At 36.3% G+C, this 15,575-nt stretch overlaps 1 protein-coding gene across 1 annotated transcript in view; it reads right to left on the minus strand.

The window, feature by feature from the left end:
• Positions 1–2,042: 2,042 nt before the first annotated feature.
• Positions 2,043–15,575, minus strand: part of LOC113622855 (uncharacterized) — a 52,672-nt gene continuing 39,139 nt past the window's right edge. The window contains exons 7-9 of the mRNA XM_027111479.1: positions 5,793–6,017; positions 4,738–4,953; positions 2,043–2,277 (exon numbers count right to left, since the gene is read on the minus strand). Of these exons, the coding sequence (XP_026967280.1) occupies positions 2,263–2,277; positions 4,738–4,953; positions 5,793–6,017 (456 nt within the window). The 3' untranslated portion in view covers positions 2,043–2,262. The remainder of the gene's footprint in view (positions 2,278–4,737; positions 4,954–5,792; positions 6,018–15,575) is intronic.

The following is a 15,575-nucleotide window of genomic DNA, read 5'->3' on the forward strand; positions in this document are numbered from 1 at the left end:
AGTTAACATAGCTAATCTTCTACAGTTAACTCGTTGAACAATCAGTTTCTACTAATACAATTCATAAAGGAGCATTAAGACTAAGGACTCTGTACTTGCAGAAGATTTTTCTTTAACATGCTTATGAAGTGGCTCCTTGAGACACTTCCGCATCTTGGCACGTTCACCTTCATGGAGAACTTGACCCCAAGAGCTGACAGTACTTGCAATTCCTCAAAAAGAAGGAGTTGGAGAAGTGGGGAAACAGCTAGCCTGGCTCGTTGAGTTGTGCAGTCCTTCCAGCTCTTTGTGCTGAGGCTGCAGCAGGCAGCTGACCCTTGGGCCATGACCCTGGGGAATCCTGAACAAGAAGGTGGTTTTCTTAGAGGTTGGGTTGCAGGTGGAGGCTCTGGACAGGGTGTCCCTTCATTTCCTCAAGGATATTCTTCAGAAGAAAGGTAAGTGAACTTCTTACATTGCATCCAGGGATCCTGGAGTCAACTTACTTGGTAGTGATACCACCAACTGCTGGGCCCCCCTTGGCAACAAATTCAAAAGTCCTAAGAAGCCCTGGGCAGTTTTCATTAAAAATATGTCATCTAAAAAGAAATGAAATTGAGTTACTTGTAGTGAGGTGGATGGACCTAGAGGCTGTCACACAGAGTGAAGTAAGTCAGAAAGAGAAAAGCAAATACCATATGCTAACATATATATGGAATCTAAAAAAACAAAGGTTATGAAGAACCTAGGGGCAGGACAGGAATAAAGATGCAGACGTAGAGAATGGACTTGAGGACATGGGGAGGGGGAAGGGTAAGCTGGGATGAAGTGAGAGAGTGGCATGGACATATCTACACTACCAAATGTAAAATAGATAGCTAGTGGGAAGCAGCCGCATAGCACAGGGAGATCAGCTTGGTGCTTTGTGACCACCTAGAGAGGTGGGATAGAGAGGGTGGGTGGGAGATGCAAGAGGGAGGGGATATGGGTATATATGTATATTTATAGCTGATTCACTTTGTTATACAGCAGAAGCTAACACAACATTGTAAAGCAATTATACTCCAATAAAAATGTTATATATACATATGTATATATATATATATATATGTCATCAAAAGGAATGAAGAGTGAGCCAGTGTTCAAACTATAAACTAGTAGGAGATAACAGTTCAAGTACTTTCCTGACTAGTGTCAAATGTCAGTTTCCCTTTAAAATTTGAAATACTCCATGGCATGCTGAGCTCCAGAGTGCCTTGGCACACATTTGAGACCCATGGCTGTCAGTTTAGAAGTTGTTCTCATCTTTTCCTTGAATGAGTACTCAAGATAACCATTTTCTTCCAAAGTGTTACTTTTATAAGGTCCAGTGTAACTTCACACCTTCCACCCTGAAGATCCCTCTAAAACTAAGCCCCACAGGAGTCCTTTTCAATTGACCACAGCAGGCGCTGAGTGTCCACTCTGGCCTGTTCAGATTCTGACCTGTTCCTACAGAGGACATCTTGGATAAATCTAAAACTACCTTGGAAGATGAGCAGTTTCGTATTCTAAATGAAAAAAATTAGAGATTATATATTTAAAAACAGTCCATTAACTTAGATATCGGCCTACATCTAGGAAAACTGGCAGACACTATAAATACTAAGAAAATTTAAAACACAATATAGTCTATTGCACATTTTTAAGAATTCTTAATGACTTTCCTACCCTTCAGCATTTCATATCTGATTTTCAAACTCTCAGTTAATCAAATAGATAAGATAGATTCAAATTACAGAATATAACTCTACCTAGATTCATAAGGGGGTATAACCAAAAAACTACTCATTCTAGAAACAGGCCATTAACTATAGATATAAATATTCCAACTAAGAACAAGTTTTGATTAATATCCTGCTTAAAATACAGTTAATAAATATAATTAGATACTATATATTACAATTAACAATCCAGACTAGACCACAAGTAAATGTACAAAACAAGATTACAACAAAGAAAAGTTAATTGCCAAATATCAAAGGAGAGAAGAGATTTAAGTGAAAAGTTTCAAATGTGTTTTATTCATAACGTAGCCATATTCAAGATGCTGGAGGAAATGTCCATGTCTGCTGAGTTCTGGTTGGCAGAAATTCTTTATTCATTATCCTATCCAGTCTCACACGCAGAAGCAATCTTTGATTTGTCAGAGGCTTCATATACTTGTATAATAAGCCTTAGGTGATTGATGATTTTCTTGTCTACTGTTTTCATGTTAAATCCCAGCATCTTCTTAATAGTTTCTCAAAAGTCAACAAGCTACAAAGAACCACAAAAATCAAGACATGTCATTAGTTTTGCTCACCTACTTAACTATGTACAATGAAATTTTTATTAGAAATTTAGTTTTATTAAACATTTCTTTATGAAGTGTACATTATTCTACGTTCAAATGTATTTTTAAGCAAAAAAAAATTACAAGAAATCTAAAATTACCTTTGCATTTTAAGATTTGTTTTTATTTTTACAATCTTATAGACTAAACCTAATTTTATTGCTGCTTGTTTTTCATCCATGAGGTAATTATTTTTTGGACTTCTGATTTGCTGTAGGTAATAGCTGTCCCCTAAATACATATCTCTCCACCCATTCTCTAAAAACTATAGTGATCAACAAGGAGAGCAGATAAAACTCTCCATAAATCATGCCTAAAGCTTAAGTAAAGAATACCACAGACTTCAGTTTTCATATAAGTGGGGAAATAAATATTCTAAACCAACAGAGGCAGCTCCAGAGCCCACACTGGAGTATGCAGTTAGTTTCCTCTGGTGTCCCGGAAAAGGGACTGTTCATAAAGGGGGAAATACGAAGAACAAGTCTGAGACCTGATGAATCAGAATACCGGCAACTGGGGAAGGAAAAGAAAGGGGCTTAGAAGCATGTGAGAGCAGAAATGGCCGATCTAGAGGGCAAGGTTTCTGAGCAGAGAGGGAGCTACTTGGAAGGGTGAGGTGTTCCCTAGAGGCTTCGTGCCAAGGGAAAAGAAAAAAAGCAAGCACTGGAAATTAAGGGACCTATATAAACAAGAGAGTATTGCAAAAACAGACATCACATAAAGCCCCACCCCAAAATAAAAGGCTTTACTTCCTAAGTAAACTTTAGCAACTGCACTCACCATGTCAACAGAAGAGGGTGGTACTGAGTTAAGAAGCCTAGTAAGTATACCCTGCCCCCTAAGTACCCTGAGGTAGAAACACCTGAAATTGAGAGGGCAGGGCAATCAAAGGGATTTTAACGTGAATAGATAAATGGCAAATATCCATTTTAAATTGTTATGAGAAGAAAACAGAAAAGCAGTATCATCCAAACTGTTCAGGTGGTGAAAATACTACCCCCAGAAAAACTGCCATGAAGCAGAGGCAACATGTTTGACAACACCTGAAATGAATTAAATATCAATTAAACAAGGATTTGCAGACATGGGGAAAAGACACCTTTTGAATCAGAAATGCAATAATTTGGAGGGACTTCCCTGGCTGTCTAGTGGTTAAGACTCTGCACTTCCACTGCAGGGGACACGGGTTCGATCCCTGGTCGGGGAACTAAGATCCAGCATGCTGACGCAGCCAAAAAAAAAGCAATAATTTGGAATAGAAATGGACAAAAATAATACCTAGATGCCTAATGGATAAGAAAGAAGTGATGATTAAACACAAGCAAGACATCTCAGAAATGAAGAGTAAACTACAGAATGCCCAAAGAAGAGATCAGAATGAAAATATAATAAGGGAGGGACACTGAGAGAATAAAAACAATTAAGAAAATGAATATGCAGAAGTTAAAAAAGAGAAAAAAAAAGAAAATGGTAATATCATGACTTTTGGTTTTAAGAATCTCTTATGGAAATTCGTTAAAGTCTCATGTTTCTTGGACTTCCCTGGTGGCGCAGTGGTTGAGAGTCCTCCTGCCGATGCAGGGGACATGGGTTCGTGCCCCGGTCTGGGAAGATCCCAGATGCCGTGGAGCGGCTGGGCCCGTGAGCCATGGCCGCTGAGGCTGCGTGTCCGGAGCCTGTGCTCCGCAACGGGAGAGGCCACAACAGTGAGAGGCCCGCGTACCACCCCCCCAAAAGAGTTTCATGTTTCTTAAGAAACATGTATGGGGGTGTGACATGTAATCCCACAATAGCCCCAAATTATCATTTAGGCTTTAGAAAATTCTCTTAAAATATCTGCTTTATAAATCTAGTGAGAACCTAAGCAAGTTTAGAAGCACTACCCTCTTGTCCAAGAAAGTGATCCAGCCCCACAAAAATGGTTTGCCCTTAACTTTCATTTTCTCTCATCCCTACCCTGCTTGTCTTTGGTTAGTCAGAGGACGTGTACACAAACCTAAGCTATGATAATCATATATCCCATTCCTTGCCACTGTGAATTCACTAAGGATAGGCATTTGACCTAAGCTGGGCTTGTAAGACCCTTTCTTGGGATTCTCTCTCCTGTCACAGAAAATCTAACTGTAAAATTCTGTGGCTGTCAGCCAGACAGACAAGCTGACAGACAGCTGCCAAGAAGAATGTGAGAAAGGCCTTATATTGAAGATTCCAGGTGCTAATCTGTGGCCCAGGTGCATCCCTGCCTTCTCAGAGCTCTGGTTGTTTAACTGCCTTTGATTCCACAAGCCTATCAATTCTCTTTTGTCTAAGGTAGTCTAAATTGAGGTGGGTGTTTATCACTTCAACTTAAATAATCTTAATATAGTAATTTAAAAAAAAAAAACCTCTTCTTGTTGTCCCGGTACTTCTTCAAGTGTGCTCTTTGCTGTGCAGAGCTCAGGAGTGACAGTTTCTAACATTTGATGGGCCCTCTCTTTGTCCCACCTTGCATCTTGCTCAGCAGAGTCTACTGTAGTTTCCAAGTCTGTTTCCATAACTGCCTTCCCTTTCATTGCTTCAACTTTTGTTAAAGATTGCCTGAGCTTCTCAATTGTTTTGTCCTGTGAGGGTATAAGGTTGGGGGAAAGGGAGATAACTGTGATTAAAACTCCTCTAAATAACAGGCATGATACATAATAACTCATGCTTTTTTTTTCTTCTTTTTCTTTTTTCTTTCTTTCTTTTTTTTTGGAAGAGCTAGATAATGGAAAAGAAAGAAAATACCACAACTTATGAATTAAGAGACATTTCTCCACCATCATGCTCATCAATAACCAACAGTTACTGAGCACTTTTATAAACTAGGCACTTGGGATTTAAAGAGGTTTAACACATGTTCCATGTCCTCAAAAGTCTTATAGTCTGTGCTAATCAAACACAGAAATAGAGAAAATAACTGGCTGCAATAAGAGAAATATTCTTGATAATCAACTGGCAAAAAAAAAGTTGATCAGTAAGTATCTAGTGTATATTTGGTTTCAGGCATAAAATGTATGTTTGAAATATTACAACTGGAGCTTGATATAGAGAAGATCCAAAGAGCATCCCCCCAAAAATCACTAAAACTTTTAACCATTAACCCAATAAGAAAGACAAAAGTATGACTGAAACAAAAAGCAAGGGATCTAGATACCTAACATTTAGAATACCGGTTACCTTTGAGGAGGATACCTGGGGGCTTCAGTGGGATTGATAATACTCTGATTCTTAACATGAGTGGTAGATTTGTAGCATCTAATTTTATTATTCTATATGCTTTAATATTATATATATATATTCTTTTATATGTATGTAAAATAATTTTAATGTTAATTTTTCAAGTTCAAGGAGAAACATGCAGCAAAAATAGAAACAGACCAAAGCTTAAGAGAATTTTTGAAAGTCTCATTTTTTTACTTACTTTAAGGACATTTACTCTTGTCAGTTGAGTTTTCATAGTTTTATTTGACAATTTAAAGTCACTGAGCTGTTTCTGAAGTTCATGAATTTTCTCCTCTAATCTTTGAGTTGTAACAACCTTCAAATTCTGCTGAATTTTCAGTAATGTTTCTTGCTTGTTGTCTTTCTCTAGCTGCTTGAATGTTTTGCCATGCTCCATCTGGGAAATCTTAGTCTGGGAGTTTTCCTTTACAGAAATCAACAGTATTAGAATTAAGAAGTTATGCTTTAAGATGGTGTTCTACAGTAGCATACCAAATCTACTCTACACTGACAAACTGTAGACTTAATTCTTACATAAGTAGAATAGTTTTCACCATAAATATGCATTATTAAAATAATCCAGAAAATAAAATATGACAATAAAAGTGATGGCTTAAGGCTAACAAGGGTACAGTTAAGTATACAATGTTATAAACACCAGGTGATAGTAGAGATTAGTTCAACTTTTCTAAGAATGTATTATAAGGAAATAATAAAATATTTAGATAAAGACTCAAGCACAAAGATATTCTATACAATATTATTCATAACATGAAGAAATAAAAACAATGCAAATGTCAAAAAATAGTTAAAATAAATTACATGTGATTGATTATACATTCATTATAAATAAAGTTTTCAAAAATATTTACTAAGAGAAAGTACTAATGATATAGTTAAATGACAGAAGCAGGATGAATAAAAAATACGCTATCTCAATTATGTTAAAATATTCTTGGAAAATAATCCTAGGAAGATATATCTATATGTTAACACTGGTTATCTCAAAGGGGTAGAAATACTGATTGTTTTAATTGTATTCTTTCTACTATTCTGTACTTTATAAAGTTACTACCAGAAAAAAAAAGAGAGAGAGAGAAGAGGTGTAGATTTAATGAAGATACCACATATTTTCATTATATATAAAATAAAAATTAGTAAAATATATTGAAAAGAACCACTAGTTCTTTCAAAAAAGGAAACAGATACTCCAGGCAAGACTGGTTAAAGAAGGAAGAGAAAGTGAAAATACACAGTATTACGAAGGAGATATATACAAAACTAATGTACATAAATTAATTTTATTAAGACAAAAAAGTTATTAGAAGACAATGGAGTAATGCCTTCAAATCTCTGTGTGAAAATAAAGTCTAAATTCAACTATAAATTGAGCCTGAAGTTTAAAAAAAAAAATTAGCTTTTGACAAAATTCAACACCCATTTATGATAAAAACCCTGCAGAAAGTAGGCATAGAGGGAACTTTCCTCAACATAATAAAGGCCATATATGACAAACCAACAGCCAACATTGTCCTCAATGGTGAAAAACTGAAAGCATTTCCACTAAGATCAGGAACAAGACAAGGTTGCCCACTCTCACCACTCTTATTCAGCATAGTTTTGGAAGTTTTAGCCACAGCATTCAGAGAAGAAAAGGAAATAAAAGGAATCCAAATCAGAAAAGAAGTAAAGGTGTCACTGTTTGTAGATGACATGATACTCTACACAGAGAATCCTAAAGATGCTACCAGAAAACTACTAGAGCTAATCAATGAATTTGGTAAAGTAGCAGGATACAAAATTAATGCACAGAAATCTCTGGCATTCCTATACACTAATGATGAAAAATCAGAAAGTGAAATCAAGAAAACACTCCCACTTACCACTGTGACAAAAAGAATAAAATATCTAAGAATAAACCTACCTAAGGAGACAAAAGACCTGTATGCAGAAAATTATAAGACACTGATGAAAGAAATTAAAGATGATACAAATAGATGGAGAGATATACCATGTTCTTGGATTGGAAGAATCAACATTGTGAAAATGACTCTACTACCCAAAGCAATCTACAGATTCAATGTAATCCCTATCAAACTACCACTGGCATTTTTCACAGAACTAGAACAAAAAATTTCACAATTTGTATGGAAACACAAAAGACTCCAAATAGCCAAAGCAATCTTGAGAATGAAAAACGGAGCTGGAGGAATCAGGCTCCCTGACTTCAGACTATACTACAAAGCTACAGTAATCAAGACAGTATGGTACTGGCACAAAAACAGAAAGATAGATCAAGGGAACAGGATAGAAAGCCCAGAGATAAAGCCACGCACATATGGTCACCTTATTTTTCATAAAGGAGGCAGGAATATACAGTGGAGAAAGGACAGCCTCTTCAATAAGTGGTGCTGGGAAAACTGGACAGCTACATGTAAAAGTATGAAATTAGAACACTCCCTAACATCATACACAAAAATAAGCTCAAAATGGATTAAAGACCTAAATGTAAGGCCAGAAACTATCAAACTCTTAGAGGAAAATATAGGCAGAACACTCTATGACATAAATCACAGCAAGATCCTTTTTGACCCACCTCCCAGAGAAATGGAAATAAAAACAAAAATAAACAAATGGGACCTAATGAAACTTCAAAGCTTTTGCACAGCAAAGGAAACCATAAACAAGACCAAAAGACAACCCTCAGAATGGGAGAAAATATTTGCAAATGAAGCAACTGACAAAGGATTAATCTCCAAAATTTACAAGCAGCTCATGCAGCTCAATAACAAAAAAACAAACAACCCAATCCAAAAATGGGCAGAAGACCTAAATAGACATTTCTCCAAAGAAGATATACAGACTGCCAACAAACACATGAAAGAATGCTCAAATCATTAATCATTAGAGAAATGCAAATCAAAACTACAATGAGATATCATCTCACACCAGTCAGAATGGCCCTCATCCAAAAATCTATAAACGATAAATGCTGGAGAGGGTGTGGAGAAAAGGGAACACTCTTGCACTGCTGGTGGGAATGTGAATTGGTACAGCCACTATGGAGAACAGTATGGAGGTTCCTTAAAAAACTACCAATAGAACTACCATATGACCCAGCAATCCCACTACTGGGCATATACCCTGAGAAAACCATAATTCAAAAAGAGTCATGTACCAAAATGTTCATTGCAGCTCCATTTACAATAGCCCGGAGATGGAAACAACCTAAGTGTCCATCATCGGATGAATGGTTAAAGAAGATGTGGCACATATATACAATTAAATATTACTCAGCCATAAAAAGAAACAAAATTGAGCTATTTGTAATGAGGTGGATAGACCTAGAGTCTGTCATACAGAGTGAAGTAAGTCAGAAAGAGAGAGACAAATACCGTATGCTAACATATATATGGAATTCAAGAAAAAAAAATGTCACGAAGAACCTAGGGGTAAAACAGGAATAAAGACACAGACCTACTAGAGAATGGACTTGAGGATATGGGGAGGGGGAAGGGTAACCTGTGACAAAGCGAGAGAGTGGCATGGACATATATACACTACCAAACGTAAGGTAGATGGCTAGTGGGAAGCAGCCGTATAGCACAGGGAGATCAGCTTGGTGCTTTTTGACCACCTGGAGGGGTGGGATAGGGAGGGTGGGAGGGAGGGAGATGCAAGAGATATGGGGACATATGTATATGTATAACTGATTCACTTTGTTATAAAGCAGAAACTAACACACCATTTTAAAGCAATTATACTCCAATAAAGATGTAAAAAAATACTTGTCATTTATGCAAGTATTCAAAAAGTTTTTTCTCTCCAAGACACCATTTCGTAGGAATCTATTAGAGGATATAACCCAGCAAAATAAGAAAGTAAACCAAAAGAGAGGAAGACAAGAGATTCATGAAACAGTGCAACCTAACCAGGAGATTGGAGAAGAAAAGTCACAGGATTATAACTGTGACCAGGCTGACAGAGCAAACAGTCCAGACCGACACAAGAGAATTAAGGACTTTGGATGAGAAAGAATGGGAGATTTTTATAGATTAGAAGATCCTCTGATGCAGTATTTGGGGAAAAAATTAATAAGTGAATGTTGAAAATTATACATATGAAACACAAAGAAAGTATTAACTCTAGGAAAAATAACATGCACTACAAGAAAGGAAAGGTCACAAGAGTATAATACTTGGCATTTTGTAAACACTATTTAGTGTCATAGTGAAGTAAATGCTGATTATGGATTTAGCTAAAAATATTGATATAACAATAGTGGGAAGATGGAAGGGGGAGTTGGGAAAAAGATAAAACTTCATCTGTCATATAATAGGAAGTCAACAGATAATGTCTAAAATAAATAACTCAAGATATAGCAATATAAGCAAATTATTTTTAAAAATGGAATTAACTACCAGAAGCAACAGCTAAAGGGGTTAAAAGTAGTTCCCTCTGGGAAATAGGATAGATGGAGGTACAGAAGTGGGCTGCTGCTTTTCAATAGAAGACTCTTGTTATATTTAATTTTTTTAAATGTACATATGTATAATATATACATATAAGTGTAAAAGGTAAAAAAAAAATCTCTTAAATAACTTCAGCTCAAAGAAGAAACGGAAACCAATAGTAAAAGTATAAACATATAAAACATAGTAAAAGGACACTTCTTATTAAAATGTATTGGACAAGCCACAGAGGAATATTTGTAGCCTTTGATGCTTTTATGATTTAAAACAAAGGACCAAAGAAAAGCATATTTACATAAAGAAAAAGAGAAATTAGGGGTGTAGATTTAATAAAGATACCATATATTTTCATTACTTATACATAAAAAATAAATGGTAAAATGTATAGGGAAAAGAACCATTAGTTCTCTGGAAAGATAAAATAGATGCCCCAGGTAAGCCTGGTTAAGGAGGAAAGAGAGAAAGTAAAATATTAGAAAGGAGAAACATACAGAATGCATAGATATAGAAAAGATGAAAATAATTCTAAACACTACTTTGTAACTCAGTGGCAATAAGTTGAAAACCTAAAAGAAATACATTGTTTCCTAGAAAACAATATAATATTCAACTGTGTCCAGAAAATCCAAGAACTCTAGTAAAGAAAACTATTGGACTTAATAAGTAAATTCAGTAAGGTGGTATATAATTTTTAAAGATATAAACATATCAAAGGCTTTTATCTATATTAGTAATAATCATTTTAAATAGAAATAGGGAAAATATGCCACTCATAATGGGCAGGAAATCTATTTTCCTTCCTGACCTAGGAGTAAACTTTACAAGAAAAAATTACGTGAAGGACTTTTATAGGACTTATATGAAAGAACATTATAAAATCCTATTACAGTACACAAAATAAGATCTGCTAAAGGGAAGGAGGACATGTACAAACTTATCAAAAATCATCAATTTTCAAAAATCATACCATTACAAAGCCAACTGAGTAAACTACAAACAATATTTACAAATTGCTACTTTGACAGGTATAAAATTTACATTGAACATTCAATTCATACAGTGTAATCATTAACCTACTTTTATTTTTGTCCTCTGTTGTTCCTTTAAATGTATTCTGTGGAGTTAATTCTTCATTTGCCATTAACTGAAACTTAGGGCAAGGCCATGTTTTTCCTGATCACTTTCAGTTTAATGTAAAACTTATAACATTGCCTTTACTAAAAGGTACCTTTACAACAACAGGTTAAGAACTTATAAAGTAAAAACAACCAAATAGTAATATTAGACATGACAAACATAATAGCTGAAATGAACAACACAATAGATGAGATAAATAGGATGGATAAAGCTGAGAACAAATTGAGTCAGTTGGAAAATCAGACTGAGAAACTCTCTGAGAAGGTGGCAAGAAAGGCAGTACCAATAGGGGTGTGTGTGTGTGTGTGTGTGTGTGTGTGTCTGTATAAAGAGAGAAAGATTTGGCTAACACAACTGTGGGGTCTGGCAAGTCCAAAATCTTCAGGGCAGGCTGGCAGGTTGGAGGCCCAGGGAAGAGCTGATGTTGCAGCTCAGGTCTGAGGGCAATCTAGAGGTAGAATTCCTCCTCTTCAGGGGACCTCAGTCTTTTCTTTTAAGGGCTTCAACTGCTTGGATGAGGCTCACTCATTATGGAGAGTAATCTGCTTTACTCAAAGACTTCTTGTTATGTTAATCACATCTAACATGCAACATCTAGACTGATGTTTGATCAAGCATCAGGGCACCATATCTTGGTCAAGTTGACACATAAAATTAACCACCATGCAAAGAAATGAAGGATAGAATTAGAATTGCCAACGTTCTGTTAAGAGTCACAGGAGGAGAAAGAGTAGAAAAAGAAGAAAAGTAAAAACAAAAAAAAAAAACAAAAGAAAGAAATCAAAAGAAAATAAAGAGAGGAAAATGTTTAAATAAATAATGGTAAAATTGACAGATGAAAGACTTAGATTTAAAAATTCATGGAGTGCCAAATAAGAGAGATAAGGTAAAACAATATACCTAAGCACATTATAGGGAAATTTAAGAACATTAAAGCAAATGAGAAAAATTTTAAGGTTTCCTGAGAGAAAGAACAGATCACCTACAAAGGAATAAGAATCACATTTTTGTTAGACTTTTCAACAGTAACAGAGGATGCAAGGAGATAATTTTAAAGAATTTAATGAAGGAACTTTGAACCTAGAAGTTTATATCCAGCCAAATTGTCATTCAAATATGAGGGCATACTAAAAGTGTTATCAGGCACACGTGGTGTCAGAAAGTTTGCCACACAAAGATCCAATTTTTTAAAACTCTCTTGTGGAAACACTCAAATTAGGAGAAAAATCCAGGAGGAGGCTTCAAGAAATATGCAACTAAGAGAAATCAAACACGTTGGTCAAATTTGGTGGTTGTCTAAAAAATTAGGACCAAGTAAAAGAAACCAAATAAAAGATATATCATGCAACAATGAACCCCCCAAAAATTGCATTAGTGATCATAATTTCTGAAAACAGAATTTAAGGCAATATTTTATAAAGGACAAATAAGAGAATGTTTTATAGTGCTTAAAAGAACAAGATAGCAAAATCATCGTGAGCGCATATGCTCCAGTAATCTATATAACAAAAACTGATAGAACAGCACAGACAAATGGATGAATCAAAAATTATACTTGGAGGAGTTCCCTGGTGGTCCAGTTGTTAAGAATCTACCTGCCAATGCAGGGGATATGGGTTTGAGCCCTAGTCTGGGAAGATCCCACATGCTGCGGAGCAACTAAGCCCGTGTGCCACAACTACTGAGCCCATGCTCTAGAGCCTGTGAGCTGCAACTACTGAGCTCACATGCTGCAACCACTGTAACCCGAGCGCCTAGAGCTCATGCTTCAAAACAAGAGAAGCCACTGCAATAAGAAGCCCGAGCACCTCAACGAAGAGTAGCCCCTGCTCATCGCAACTAGAGGAAGCCTACGCACAGCTATGAAGACCCAGTGCAGCCAAAAATAAATTTAAAAACAAAAACAAAAATTATACTTGAAGAATGTAGCATATCTTTTCCAGAATCAAGTAAACAAAAATAATCAGAGGTACAGACAATCTGAACCATACGAATAATATGCTTGAGCATTAGCTATTTATAGTGCTTTATACCCAACCGAGAAAGAACACATTCTTTATAAGCACACATGGCACAGCTACCAAAACAGACCAATCACTGGCCATGTAGGAAGCCTCAATAAATTCCCAGGGATCATATCATACTTCTACCATGTTGTAATAAAATACAAATTTTTAAAAAATCCTATACATTTGGAAACATAAAAATGTATTGCTATATTTAAAATAAAAGATAAGGGAAACAGTACATGTCAATATTTGTGGAACAAAGCAAAAGTAGTTCTTGACAGAAAAATTATGGTTTAAATGAGTGCATTTATCAGAATATTCGAAAGGTTAATCATAAACCAGTTGCTCTTATTTTTCTTCCTCCTATTCTTCTTCCTTTCCTTCTTTCCCCTTCTAAACAATTCAGTCCTAAAGCCATAGGCATCTGCACAGAATGAGAAGGGAAATGCTGAGGCTCATAGCAGGCCTACAGAACCCAAGCAAGGTGACAAAAGTGTCTGCAGAAGAGGGCTGCCCTGCAGAGGGACTCAGAGCCTGATCACATATGGAGAGGTGACCTGTCATGGAGTGTTAGAGCCTGAACAGGGCAAGGAAGATGTGTGTACCGTTCTGGAAATCAACAAGAACAAGACAGGAACCCAAATAAGAAGATGGGTAAAGGAAACAAACGGGCAGAAACTAAAAAACCAAAAGATGAAAAACATTAAGGAAATGCGAAACTCATTAATAATTAGAGAAATGCAAATTAAATTAACAATCATTTTATACCTGATGGAATGGCAAAAGTTAGGAAGCTGCTAGTGTCAGGAAATGACAAGAATGTGGAGATTCAAAAACCCTCCTGTATCTCTGGTGGGACGATTTATTGTTCTGTGAGAGCTGACTGGCAGTACTTAGTCATATTAAGTGTATGTATACACTATGAGCCACCAATTCAAATCCTGACTTAACACCCCTAAGCAATTCTCTCTGGAGTCCATAAAGGGGACTTGTACCAGGATGCTATCAGTGATGTTGTTCGTGGTAGCATAAAAATAGAGGTAACAAGGCTATTTACCACTAGAAGAAGAGACAGGTAAAATAAATAAATAAATAAAAATAAAAAATTAAAACCATGGCAGGTATGAACACTGTAGTACTCCATGCAGTAGACAGAAGCAATGAATTAGATGAACAAATAGCAATATTAAGTGGCTCTTAAAAATACAGTGCTGAGTAATAGAATGAGTTTTTTTTTTTTTTTTTTTTTTTTTTTTTTTCGGTATGTGGGTCTCTCACTGTTGTGGCCTCTCCCGCTGCGGAGCACAGGCTCCAGACGCGCAGGCTCAACGGCCATGGCTCACGGGCCCAGCCGCTCCACGGTATGTGGGATCTTCCCGGGCCGGGGCACGAACCCGTGTCCCCTGCATCGGCAGGTGGACTCTCAACCACTGCGCCACCAGGGAAACCCTAGAATGAGATTTTTAACACGATACCACTTATGCAAATTTAAAATACTTGCACAAAAATTACATTTAAAGAAACACATATAAACAAAGAAATACACATTAAACATATTAGATTGACTTCCTTTTGGGGAGGCAATGGACAAGATCCAAGGAAAGAATAAATAAATAAGAGAGAGACCTTCCATGGCCCAAATTAATGCATTAAAAACCATGGACTTTGATTAACTCAACCTTCTGTATCTGAGGTCCAATTGTGAGGAATGGGGAGGCAAGGGAATCCAAGTGGTCAACAGCATTAAAAAAGAAAGTTACTCAACCTTACTAGTAGTAAGGTAAATGTAAAAACTGTACCATTTTAACCTAACTCGCACAAACACACACTCTAAAAGGATGACAGCATCCAATGCTGGCTAGGATGTGAAGAGGAAACATTCATGTATTGCTATTTGGAAAGCGAACTGCCTTTTGCAAGGTAGTGTTCTGGCAATGGCTATTAAACTTTAAAATACTTAGGATATTCCCTGGTGATCCAGTGGTTAGGACTCAAAGCTCTCACTGCTGGGGCTCCGGGTTCGATACCTGGTTGGGGAACTAAAATCCCACAAGCTGTGCAGCGCAGCCAAAGAAAAAAATTTAAAAAGAAAATACTCATACACTGTGATCCTATATTTCCACATTTAGAACTCAGCCCCATAGGGAGAGGAAGCACCAGTGTGGAAAGATATATGTATATACATACTTATTTCAGCATTATTTGTAGTGGCATAAAAAGTGGAAATAAGAGAAGGACCATCAATAATTCTTAATAGGGAATTGGTTGAATAAATAAGTTATATACACAGTATGGAATACTGTACAGCTGTTAAGGGAATAAGTTAAATCTATATCTTTTGACCTAAGGAAAGACCATGAGGTA

Source organism: Aethalodelphis obliquidens, unplaced genomic scaffold (genome assembly GCF_003676395.1).
Source record: "Aethalodelphis obliquidens isolate GAN/ISIS:26980383/991018 unplaced genomic scaffold, ASM367639v1 scaffold10, whole genome shotgun sequence".
Taxonomy (NCBI): Eukaryota; Metazoa; Chordata; class Mammalia; order Artiodactyla; family Delphinidae; genus Aethalodelphis; species Aethalodelphis obliquidens.